Source organism: Lepidochelys kempii, chromosome 3, assembly GCF_965140285.1.
Source record: "Lepidochelys kempii isolate rLepKem1 chromosome 3, rLepKem1.hap1, whole genome shotgun sequence".
NCBI classification, from domain to species: Eukaryota; Metazoa; Chordata; order Testudines; family Cheloniidae; genus Lepidochelys; species Lepidochelys kempii.
Genome location: NC_136382.1, coordinates 162,696,395 through 162,709,844, shown reverse-complemented (window position 1 = coordinate 162,709,844; position 13,450 = coordinate 162,696,395). Strand labels below are relative to the sequence as shown.

The window sequence follows — 13,450 nt, the reverse complement described above, 5'->3', positions numbered from 1 at the left end:
ATTCTAGAGGTCAATATTGGGTCCTGGTACATTGAGACCTAAGACGGAAACAGATAAGAATGCACTTAGTGCCTTTAGGCTAGGAGTGCTTTATATAGCTCAACTACTGCTGGAGTAGCGTTGCCTGGCTCAGAAGAAAACAATATTCTCCTGGATGGATGGGGTGTGTCTGTGTAGGAGTGGCACAAATGGAGAGACAGGGAAGCCCAGTACTCTGGAGGGTGGATAGGAAAAACTGTATCAGAGTATGGATACTTGCATTTTTGTTTATGAATTGTAATTTTTTTGTTCTATGACTTTGAAAAATACAAGCTGGGCTCATAAATTGTTGAATATCCCATTTCTTTTTGCTTCAGGTGTTGATTTGGAAAATGGTTCTTGTGCTCATCCCACAATTCCTGGCAGAGAGTCCCCTTTCTTGCCAGCAAATCATGTGACAATGGCAAAAGGAACAGGTTTAGTTCACACAGCCCCAGCTCATGGTATGGAGGATTACAGTGTAGCTTCCCATCACCAGCTGCCCATGGTACTTTTGTTTGTTTGTTTTTTCTCCTCATTTTTAACCTGTATATTTTTGGTCACACACCACTAAAATGTAAAGAGTCACATAACTTACGCATATTGCATGACATTTAAAATTGTTTTGACACCTGTATGTAACCATCTCACTGTCCCTGATTAACTTGGAGACCTGCTGTAAACAGCATTGGCTGAGGAAGAGCAAAGGCTTGGATTCTAAAAACATAAGTAGGAAAAATGGTTCTGCTTTTCAGCCAAGTGTTGCCTAACCTTGGTAATGTAACAGTGGAATGGAATACTCCTTTTTGGAGAAGATAAATTATAAATACAGAGAGATCAGTTGCAAATTGCAACTTTTTGTGCCTCAGTTTGCCAAGCCATCAGTAATATAGGTAATTGTTGTTTTTAGTATCTCTCAAGGAGCTTTGAGGTCTTTGAGAGATTCTTGGGGAGGAGCAAAGATGCTCTGTAAATGTAACAAGTGTTAGCTAAAAGGAACAAATTAATCCTCTTTCATGGGAATTGCTTAAAAGAAAAAGGAGCTTACCTGTCAAATAATTTACTACAGTTCTATAACATGTAAATTTTTCCTTGTAATATTCTAGATTTCTGTTGGCTTGGCTTTTTTTTTTTCCCCCCCTTGCTGTGAGATCATCAGAGTGTAATTTGATCAGCTCTTGAATAAAGGAATTTGCATGTTAATAAAGGAATTAGTAATTGGAGGAGAGCTGTCCAAGGAAAATCTAGGAGATGGTGACAAGAGTATTTGCTTAAATACGTCTCAAAGTGCTTTACGTTATACTGAGGGGAAACTGAGACAAAGAGTGGCTAAGTGACTTGCCATTGCTCATGCAGCAAACTAGTAGCAGCACTGCGAATAGAACTCAGCTCTTGTATTTTGCAGTCTAGCACCCTATCCCCTGGACCATACTGTCTATAGTAGTGTGATAGTTGATTAGGTGGTGCTGTTCACTCTTAATCAGTGCTGAACTAATGCTGCTGCATGATGTTATGGGGTACTGTTCTGTGGAAGGTGACAGTCATTTGGATTAAACGTAAAAGTGAGATTTTTGCAGCTTTTTGCAGTTTTGTTGCCAAAAACGTCTCACCTCACTTCTTGCAAGACTGGGGCTAAATTTCCAATGTGGGAAATTGTCTGCCTTCCCCTGTAGCTTCAAATGGATAAAGTATTTTTTGCCTTCTCTATTGAGCTAGTTTTCTGCTCTGTATAAAGGCTGACACCTTCCTCCTCAGAAGTGGCTGTTTCAGTGATGGATGAAGTGATCCCCGTATGTGTAATCAATTTGCAATATCTGTGTGCTTTAGGAGCTCTGGCAGAAAGGATTAATACACTGTTTTAAAGCTGAGCCTGACATGATCTAACTTGTGCTTAAGATTTTTTCCTTGGCATTATTTCTGGCTAAGTGTACTTCTGTTTTGCTTGTAGTTATTCTATCTGTTAAGAATTAAGTGGAATAGTATTCTTTGACGTGGTGTAATAACATGAATGCTGTATCTTCACAAACTCAGTGGAGTTCATCCTGTGCTGAGGATTCAGGCTCAGTGGCATGTTGGCAAATTTCAGGGTTGTTACATCATAATTACCTTTAAATATTAAAAGTGATACCTTATTTTTCAGCCTTCTTCAGATGTATGGTATATTATACTGCAATCTTAGTTCATAATTTCAGATTCTTGTAAAATAACAGGAATACAATAGTCCCTTGATATTTTGACATTACTAAAAAATATTCTTGTTTTTAGGATTGCCTGGTGGATGAAGGTGGATTTTTTACAGAAGCTGCAGGTCCTGAGCTTCAAAACAAGGCTGTACTGGAAGAAGGAAATGAAGCTGGTTAGTATCTTGTGTTCAGTTAGTCAATATTCTGTGAAATATTTTGAAGGCTCATGTAAACCAAACTAATTTTACAGTGAACAAAATATTGGCACTTCCTGTTATCATAAGGATGGGAATTGGATTTTGGGGAAAGGAAAGAAGTGGAGTTAGTGGCACCAGTGTGTTGTGTTAAACTGATTTTTTATTACCGCTAACTCTTAATTCTCACTCTCATTAGTCATTCAGATGCTTCAAGCAGCAAAGAGTTTATTAAAAGAGGAGAAATGTGTACATAGCTACCCATATGATTGGAGGACTAAGAAACCAGTGATTATTCGTGCAAGCAAACAGTGGTTTGTAAACACAGCAAATATCAAGGTTACAGCCCAGGTACTACACTTCGTTACATAGTTTGCTATTTGAGGGAGTGTAAAGGACATTACTATCATATGTGGTCTTTGCATAACATGTACATTCCACTTCAAAAGTATGCTTTCCTCCCTAAGTGTTTGCTATCAGCTGCAAAGTGTTTGTAATCACAGTCTTATTAACAGTTAATTTAGAAATTACCAACAGTTACATATTCATTTATTTGCCACCAACTTTAGACTAATTGTGCACTTATGCCCTTTCCCATTTAAGACTCCGAAGAAGAAAGTTGGGAGAGCTGGGTTCAATACCTCCACTCAAGCCCAGATTTCCTGTATGACCTTTGCAATCACTTAACCTCTCTGTGCCTCAGTTCCCGATCTGTAAAACTGGGATAATAGAGGACATGTGAGGATAAATACATTAAAGATTGTAAGGTGTTTGGTATCAGGGGTCATATAAGTAGTTCAGATAGGTAGATTTAAGCAGAAAATAAAGTGAGTGGTGGTGATATCCATGAGATATCACTTCGGAGCATATTATATCAATATGTGAGGATTTCTGCCGGTAGCTGTTTGTGCCCTCAGAGAATAAGTAGTGTCCTTTTGTTAAATTCTGAATTCTCGCCAACCCTGAATAATTTTAGTTATGGTTATTTCATAGGAATTGTTAAAAAAAGTGAAATTTATTCCTGCATCAGCAGTGAATAGAATGCTAGAAATGCTGGACAGAAGGACATATTGGTGCATCTCAAGACAGAGGAGTTGGGGTGTTCCGATTCCAGTGTTCTATCATAAGACAACAGGAGAATCCCTTATAAACAGGTATTTATTTTATTCATATTAAAAAATAAGAGTCCTGTCTTGCTCTGATATGGAAAATATTAAAACTACAAACAACTGAGGTGCAAGCAAATTCATTTTGGTTCATGACTGTGTAAAAGGTGTGTTTTTTGGCATAGTTAATTTTATATTGTTTAGTTATTTTAAATGGAAAAAGAGGAGCCAATGTCTTATTACTGAATGTGGTTTAAAGGTAGTAGTCGAGGTCTGTCTCATTCCACTAACCCGCAATCAGTTGAGCCACCTTCTTGACAGTCGTCTGTGATTTAATAGATTTTTTTCAGGAGAGCTGATGTTAGACATCCGTATTAAATGTAAAGAACTGCATCCTGTAGCTAGAACAGATTATGACTATAATCTCAGCATTATGACCTCAATTATGCAATTATTTGTTACAATAATTTCTGAAATTGAAGAGCTGACAGATGCTATTCTTACAGTTAGAATTTTTTTCCTAATATATGATCTAGATCTCCCTTGCTGCAGATTAAGCACATTACTTCTTTTCCTACCTTCACGGCCATGGAGAACAACTGATCACCATACTTTTTAAAACAGCCATTAACACATTTGAGACTGTTACCAGGTCCCGTCCCAGTCTTCTTCTGTCGAGACTAAAAATGCCCAGTTTTTTAACCTTTCCTTAAAGATCAGGTTGCTCTAAATCTTTTATCATTTTTGTTGCTCTTCTCTGGATTGTCTTAAATTTCTCCACATCTTAAAGCGTAGTGCCCAAAACAGAATGTAGTACTCCAACTGAGGCCTCACCAGTGCTGAGCAGAGCAGGACAATTACCTCTTGGGTCTTATATATGACACTCTTATATCTATTGCAAACTCTCCTTTTCATGAGTTCACAATAAAAAAAAATAATCTGAACTGAGTTTTAAAATATTAGTACATTTCAGCCTAGTACACTGATCAAAACAAATCAAGCAAACAACAAAAATCCCCCAAAGAATTTTATTAACCTTTTCCAAAGTGTTTTTCTTCTGATTGTCTCTTACACTGATAGCTAAACTGCTTTTAGTTTTTAAACTGAAACTTTTGTTGAGCTGTTTATTTTCATGATCAGGGTACTACCTTTAGCTTTTTGGGGGGAAGAGGTTTTAAAGTAGGAGTCTACCCTATAAGATGACTTTGTAAAAATGGCATTGTGGAGTCCTTGCTTTCCATATTTGATTTTTGGAGTCAATTCCTGCCTTCAGATACACAAGTGTAACTCAGTTGTATTCAGATTATGCCCTCAGTGACCCCTGTGCAAATCCCTTTAAGGATAATAAGATTGCATAGGTGAAGGGGAGTGGAAATTGGTTGCCGAGCCTCTTCTGGCTGTCTCTGTAAAGAATCCAGCTTGACTTCCAGAGTTCAGGGCAAGTTTTGAGGACTGAACAAATTTGATATGGAAATTCAGTCAGACACAATTGATATGGAACCTAATAATGCCATTTCTACAAATTTGGTTCTAAAGTGGCATACACTTTTTACATTTAGTAGGCAATCCTGGTGGATAGGGAGGAAGCGTTAGATGTGTGGTATGTCTTGACTTTATAAAGGCTTTTGATACTGTCTTGCGTGATATTTCTCATTAACAAACTAGGGAAATACAACCTAGATGGAGCTATTATAAGGTGGGTGCATAACTGGTTGGAAAACAATTCCCAGAAAGTAGTTGTTAGTGGCCACAGTCAAGCCAGAAGGGCATATCAAGTGGGGTCCCGCAGAGATTAGTTCTGGGTCTGGTTCTGTTCAATATCTTCATCAATAATTTAGATAATGGCATAGAGATTACACTTATAAAGTTTTGCAGACAATACCAAGCTGGCAAGGGTTGCAAGTGCTTTGGAGGTAGGATTAAAATTCAAAATGATCTGGACAAACTGGAGAAGGGGTTTGAAGTAAATAGATTGAAATTCAATAAGGACAAATGCAAAATACTCCACTTAAGAAGGAACAATAAATTGCACACACACAAAATAGGAAATGACTGGCTCGGAAGGAGTACTGCAGAAAGGGATCTGGGGGTCATAGTGGATCATAAGCTAAATGAGAGTCAACAGTGTAACACTGTTGCAAAACAAGCAAACATCATTCTGGGATGTATTAGCAGGAGTGTTGTAAGTAAAACACAGAGTAATTCTTTCACTCTGCTGGAGTTTTGTGTCCAATTCTGGGCACCACATTTCAGGAAAGATGTGGATGAGTTAGAGTCTGGAGGAAAGCAAAAAAATGATTAAAGTTCTAGAAAACATGTCCTACCAGGGAAGATTGAAAAAATTGGGTTTGTTTAGTCTGGGGAAGAGAAGACTGAAAGGGGACATGAAAACAGTTTTCAAGTACATAAAAGGTTATTACAAGGAAGAGGGAGAAAAATTGTTCTCCTTAACCTCTGAGGATAGGACATGAAGCAATGGGCTTAAATTGCAGCAAGGGTGATTTAGGTTGGACATTAGGAAAAACTTCCTAACTGTCAGGGTAGTTAAGCACTGGAATAAATTGCCCAGGGACGTTGTGGAGTCTCCGTCATTGGAGATTTTTAAGAGCAGGTTAGACAGCCACAAGTCAGAGATGGTCTAGATCGGGGCGGGAAAACTTTTTGGCCTGAGGGCCACATCAGGTTTCGGAAATTGTATGGAGGGCCGGTTAGGGGAGGCTGTGCCAGGCTGTGCTCCCGCCTCCTATCCGCCCCCGTACTTCTTGCTGCTCATTCTCTGACGGCCCGGCCCCCGCCCCCCCCACACACACTCCCTGTCCCGTGACCGTCCCCGGAAACCCTGCCCCTGACTGCCTCCCATGGCCCCATCCAACCCCCCCTCCTTCCTGACTACTCTCCCCGGGACCCCTGCCCCCATTCAACCCCTTCCCCCCGTTCCCCACCCTCTGACCGCCCCAATCCCATCCACACCCCTTTTGCAGACAATACCAAGCTGACAAGGGTTGCAAGTGCTTTGGAGGTGACCCCTGCCCCCGACCACCACCCCGAACTTCCCTGCCCTCTATCTAACCCCCCCTTACCGCGCAGCACGGAGCACCGGTGGCTGGCGGCGCTACAGCCGCGCCCCCCCCCCAGAGTGTTGCTCGGCCGCCCAGAGCGTTGTGCTGATGTCGTGTAGTAAATTGCTCTCTGTAACTGCTACCAGTAGCACATTCCTACATGGAGCAGTTTAATATACTACACCTGCAGCGTGGCATGCTGAGGCTGCGGGGGGGAGAGGCCAGGGGCGAGCCTCCTGGGCCAGGAGCTAAGGGGCTGGGCAGGAGGGTCCCACAGGCTGGATGTGGCCCACGGGCTGTAGTTTGTTCACCCCTGGTCTAGATAATACTTAGTCCTGCCATGAGTGCAGGGGACTGGACTAGATGACCTCTTGAGGTTTCTTCCAGTCCTACGATTCTATGCAAAGCTAGTCAATGTGTGTGGTGTGTGCACACAATTCTTTTTGTTCACTTCCTCTGTCTGTGGTATTTGTTATCAGCATGCAAATAGTGCCAAGGTACTCTTGGACAGAAATGTGTAAAGGCTCTATATATTGGGTTAAGATAATCTCTTACATGTGGAAGTCATTCATTTAGCATTTACAAAAAGGCTTCAAATATATATTTACAAAATAAAGTATGGCTCCTCTGCAGGAGCCATTACAGTCCATCTGGAAAGTAGCCTTTTAAAGAAATATTTTTGCTTTTAGTATTCCTGAATTGTGTGAAAAATAAAGACGGTTTAGTATTATGATAAAAACAAAAAACTCCTATGTAGCACAACTTTGCAGTCAGTCAACAAGCTATGAAAATGTGTCTTAAGCAATATTTTCCTCTGAAATTATAGATAAACACCATAATATGTACAAATAGGACTGATTGCATACATTTAGCTGGGCAACAGGGAACATATTTGAAGGTAGTACTGGATAGGAATTCTCCTTTAGTTATATAGCTCTCTTAAAAGTGAAGAACATATCCCGAAAGGTGTGCCTTTGTAAACATTTGAGCTGTGGCATGTCGCTGGAGTTGTATGAACAGTGGCATTGTTGGGGCATTTTTATGGAGAAAACATCGCAGTAGATCAGTAACTCCACCTTTGTGTAAGCCTATTATTCATGAATATCAAAAAGTGGCATGTGGGGGTGGACAAGGGTCAATACAGCACATGAGATGAAAGAGTAAAATTGTATGATTGAAAATTAGATTTATTCGGCTGCCACATCTGTTGCTCTTTTAAAAAAAATAATGAGCATTGACTTAAAAATAAGTATTGTACAGTTTGTTCTTCTAAATATTTCACAGTACAGCAGGAGATGCATTTTCTCTAAGTTAGCCATAGCAGACTTCTGGTTCCAAAGCAGTTAAGGCATGCAGAATATTGGCCTACAGAAGTGACAGACAAATTTAGAAGACACAGTCTGTCAATTCATAGGTCATTTTCCTGTACACCAGTTCTTAATCAAATGTACAGCAGTCCTTCATATTTTATTGTGGTTGGTTCTCATACATTACAGTATTAGCATGATATGGAACATGAAGCTTCTAATGTCTTTTAAATATTCAGACTTATATAAATGAATGATACAAAATTATAACAAAATATTCCAAAGAATTTTGATTGAAAATTGCACTTATTTTTTTTAACTCCAATGCTGTATAAATGTGTGTGGCTGCTTCACATTCTGTCAGTAGATATCAAAAGTAACAGCATCTCCACTGGAAGTCAGTGTAGTCCACATGGAGTTGCTGTTACATCTGATAATACTGCTGGTTAGTCTTGAATGATTCCCCATACTTATCTTAAAATAGTAACTCTGTTAAAATAAACCAGTGGTATTTTTCTGTGCAAGTATGGGTATGCCCATGGACTTGCCATTTTAAAGTCAGCAGCATTCTATTTTGCCAGATGTATGTTGCATGCCCTAAGACAGTAAGCTGTAAAAAAGTTTGCAATTCTGCTGTTACTTTCAATTTTAAAAACAAGAACTAGATTCTAATCCTGCATAAGTTACATTTAATGCTTCGTCTCTCTAAGAGTCTGCTCACTTACTGGCATCCACATGTGGCATTGCGACATTTTGGGCATGCAGCAACAAGCATAGTTTTCCAGCATTAAAAAGTGATCTAAATGGTGTTCTAACGCAGATAAATATTAAATCCCACAAAAAAGTACCTCTGTCTCCTCAGCACATTTAAGTCGTGAGTTCAAAAGTTTCAGTAAAATGGCAAATTCCTACTTCCTATATGAGAGAGAAGAGAAGTTATACATTAAATAATTGCAGTTTTCAAATAGTTATTATGAGAATGTGGGTAGTAGGAGTGTCTCTGTGTGTGTATAAAATTTTAAAAACTGCACAAGACAACAATTTAACAAATTAAATAATCAATCTGACTCATGCAATTGCTGTTCTCCAACATCAGGTTTTCAAGTAAATATTTTAATTCATTTTTTTTCTTAGATTTATTGAAAAAGTAACAATATCCTAGAGACTAAATCACTTTTTAAAAACAAAGTCAGGAAATTAAAAGCAAAGATTTAGAATAGTGGCTCACCTCAAGTAACAAATACAAGTGCGAACTTTTATAGATTTCTACTACTTAGCTTTACTAATTCATTCTTATATTGGACTAATAAAATTTTCTAGAAGTGTTCTCGCCTTTTCCTGTGATTTTATTATTAGTTAGGTATGTAATCACTTCACTTCAATTTTACCTAGAAAATCAAGTTGCATGTTTTTTGTATAAATACATCTAAAACTGTAAGTAAATAACTTTATCAAATTTACTTTATTTAAAACATATTCCAATAAGTTCAGAACATTAGCAACTTACCCCTTCCCTTCTGAAGTACTGTCCAGCAAAGTACCGTCTGGCAAAGTACTGATACCTACGTAAAAAGAAAATCTATCTTTCACTCATTATTATACAAAAAGAAAAAGGACTAGAGAACACTGAGAACTGTTTTTTTCTTCTGCTGGGAATCATCTTAATGCTACTTAATTTCTGATAACGCCCTAAATAGGCAGTCAGTACAAGCAATATCAGAGTTCAAAATGATTGGCTGGTGTCATGGTAGCATGAATTACCTCATGGGTTTTCACTGTTAGAGACCTAGCAAGTGACACGTAATACAAGTTATTTTAGATATGATCTATGACTATAAGGCAAAGTTTTACAATGGGGTTTATTGCTTACTCTCTGAATTATTGTACTCACATAGAAATGTATAGATTGTAGAGTGATGAGTAATTATTTGAGAAAAGTTTTTTCACTGGCACTTTGATATATTTATGTATAGAGAGAATTTCACCTTCGTTTTTAAAATATGCATGCAGTACGTGTACTATAACTGCAAAAATAATAGGGAGAACACTTATTATTCATGAGAATCTTGGGGAGAGGTCAGAGGAGTGGCTTTTAAAATCTTTCATGGGGGCAGAAGTTGCATTCTTGGAATCTTAGATATTATATGCAACCGCTTTTTAAAAATACTTTTTTGTATGATATTTAAATTCTCCCAGAGTTTTTGTTACAGAGATTGAATTAGATGTAAATAATTTCAAATTGCTGAATCTTTACAATTAGTTGATTTCAGACTACCATAAAAACCTGAGAATACTGGTTAATGATTAGTAAACCTGTCAATATTTGACTACTTTTATTTCATATAATTAATTGCATAATGTAACCAGGAGTATCTGACAAATTATCTGATGCTATTATATTGTAGAAGAGAAAGTTATCTGTTAATTCACATCAGCTTCAGGGGAATTTGCACTCTAAAATAAACTCCTACTGATGTTCGTAAATTAACCATATGGGGCTTTATTTTGTATAACATTAAGCTTGATAAAGGCATAGTCCAACCCATGATGTCTCAGTAGACGTATTCATGGAGACAGTAGAGAAAACCATTACGAAGTGGGGTTGGCGAAACCTTTGTGGTAGGTTCATTTTCTAACGCCATTCACACACACACACACAAGGAAGATTGATTGCACGGTTGCATTTTCTTCTGGAGGTCTACAGGGAACAACAAGTAAACAAAATTCTTTATTACAGATAACACAATTTGCCATTCCATATATGTGTCTGAGTTTTCCTCTCATTTTCTTACCTTTTTACTTATGGCTACCAAGTAGAAATTTGGGAGAATATTTTTGCCACTAATTCTGTTGAGGCTGTCTGTCTGGCAAAGTATTCTGGAGCAAACACTGTTCATTCGGAAAAGAGGTAGGTAGGAGGGAGCTTACTGCAAGTGTAATACAGCATTCTCTGTCATTCTTCTGTACAGTCACTACTTCCTATATGCTTTAAAAATCAGATGCAGACTAGAAGTCTTTCTGTTCTAAACCTTTTTTTGAGAAGCTTAAGTTAGGAATTAATATTTTTTTAGTTAGAAGAAGGCATCATTAGTATTTTGTAACAGTTATTTAATTCCTATTGATTGGGTTAAACAGATCTATTATTCATCTGCCATTTTTCATAGAACTTGTCCCTCCTGGGGGTTGCAAAACCCAATGCTTGTTGACAAAGTAGAGTTTTGACCTACTTAGTGGCTCTCATTTGATGGACTACTCAGGTTTTTTCCCTCCACAAATTACTATTATAATCCATCAGTCTATACAAGGCATACAATGTGGACATGGCACAGAAATAGCATTGATCTTAGTGGATGATCTTGGAGCAATGAACAGCAGTCAGACTTCCCTGTCAGTATTTCTAGTTCTATAGAAAATCTTCCAGCACTGCTCATGAGGCAGCTGATTTGACTGTAGGGACTGATAGGAGTAAGCAGAGATCCGAGGTTATGTTCACTCTTTCTAGAGCAATGGCCGGAGGGTTTTCACGTGCAATGACTCTTCTTTGGAGGGCTCATTCTGCTATGTTGTCAAGCTCTCTTGTTCAGTGTTCACATGAAGTCTGTAGGATAGATTAGCTGCAGTGTCAATATGTTGATGACACTTATCTCTACATCACCTTCTTTTCTTCAAGCTTGGACAGAGAAATATCCCTACTCACCCAGTATATGACAGAGATTGCGACCTTCATGTTGGATCGGATTGAATCTGGAACATGAAAATGATGCTAGGTGGCAGGGAACCCTTAATTGAAGGTCCTTACAATCTTCCTACAGAATTTTTCCAGGTAGCTTGAAATTGTGGAGTTACCTGGCTCATCTCTGCTTATGGGCATTCAAGTAACAGTGTTGGTGATTTTGTAGAATATTATAGATGGTGACAACCATCTTGAATTTCACTTGGGGACTGGATTTGTTGCCAGTGCAGAATACTGAGTACGGGTGTAACATATTTCTTATATGCAGAAGGCAGACATCTTAATTCTTATCCAGGTGGCTTCTATGGTTAGGCCTAAATAGGATCACCATGGCTAGTTGTGTATCTAAGATGAATGAGTTGTGTATCTAAGACCTCAGAGACTGTGTATGCTCTGTTGCAGTCTCTGCATTCAGTAAACATGCTCAAAAGCTATATCACCAAGAGCAGTGTTTGTGATAGGTCCCTAGCTCTGGAACTAGCTTCTGCTAGAAATCTGTCAAACTGGGCCCAAACAAACAATATATGTTTTATTACAGCTAAATGTAAATGTATACATCTGGGAACAAAAAATGTAAACTATACTTACAGAATGGTGAACTCTGCCTTGGGAAGCAGTGACTCTGAAAAAGACTTGGGAGTTGTGGTGGATAATCAGCTGAACACAATCTCCAAGTGTGATGCTGTGACCAAAAGAGCTAATGGGATCCTGGGATGCATAAACAGGAGAATCTCCACTAGGAGTAGAGAGGTTATTTTACCTCTGTATCTGGCACTGGTGTGACCACTGCTAGAATACCGTGTTCAGTTCTGGTGCTCAGAATTCAAGAAGCATGTTGATAAATTGGAGAGGATACAGAGAAGAGCCATGAGAATGATTAAATGATTAGATCAAATGCCTTGTAGTGATATATGCAAGGAGCTCAATCTGTTTAGCTTAACAAAGAGAAGGTCAAGGGTGACTTGATTACAGTCCATAAGTATCTACATAGGGAACAAATATTTACTAATAGGCTCTTCTGTGTAGCAGAGAAAGGCATAACAATTCAATAGCTGGAAGTTGAAGCTAGACAAATTCAGACTGGTGTACATTTTTAATAGAGCAATTAACCATTGGAATAATTCACCAAGTGTCGTGGTAGATTCGCCATCACTGACAACTTCTAAATCAAGAATGGCTGTTTTTCTAAGAGCTGTGCTCTTAGGAATTATTTGGGGGAAGTCCTGTGGCCTGTTATACAGGAGATCACAATGGTCCCTTCTGGCTTTAGAATCTATGAATAAGTGTTTGAGGCTGCTAACCTTTTGCAGGAGATGCAGGATGCGTTCCAGAAATAGGCCAATTGCAAATAATAGAAATCACCTTCAACTCCACTGCGAGAACATCTTAAGACTCTACGTCAGTCTGCTCTTTATTGAGGAAAGGTTGTTACATTTGTGTGCTAAATGTTGCAAAAGTATGATCACTTAAACGTTGTAATGGATGTTTTAAAAATGTATGGACTAATTTTATCCGTGATGCTAGTCTGTTGAAGTGCTGTTAGCCATGTTGGAGTTGCATAAGGGATGAGTTTGGCCCATTAGCTAACGCTGTATCAATTCTCTAGACTAGAAACAATTTGGCTGGCTTCTTTGGGGTTATTATTTATCCATACCAGCTAAGGACCCCTTAATCAAAGCCTGTGAAACTTTTCCAACTTGATGCCAGAGCCATTAGTCAAGACTGATTAGTATTTCTATTCTGTGATTTACTTCAAGAACAATTCCACTTGACATGAACTGGAGTTTACCTTGTTATAAGTATACTGTAGGGACATTAGCAAGGTCAAAACTGAGTTATTTTCTTCGGAT

General features: G+C 38.5%; 1 protein-coding gene across 4 annotated transcripts in view; it reads left to right on the top strand.

Moving 5' to 3' along the window:
- Positions 1-13,450, top strand: part of IARS2 (isoleucyl-tRNA synthetase 2, mitochondrial) — an 88,544-nt gene that overhangs the window by 10,455 nt on the left and 64,639 nt on the right. For all 4 annotated transcript variants that reach the window (XR_012158229.2, XM_073338852.2, XM_078852264.1 and 1 more), the window contains exons 9-12: positions 357-526; positions 2,284-2,374; positions 2,595-2,746; positions 3,389-3,549. Coding sequence is in view for 3 of the 4 variants with exons in the window: in XM_073338852.2 (XP_073194953.1) it covers positions 357-526; positions 2,284-2,374; positions 2,595-2,746; positions 3,389-3,549 (574 nt within the window). In the remaining variant the exon portion in view is untranslated. The remainder of the gene's footprint in view (positions 1-356; positions 527-2,283; positions 2,375-2,594; positions 2,747-3,388; positions 3,550-13,450) is intronic.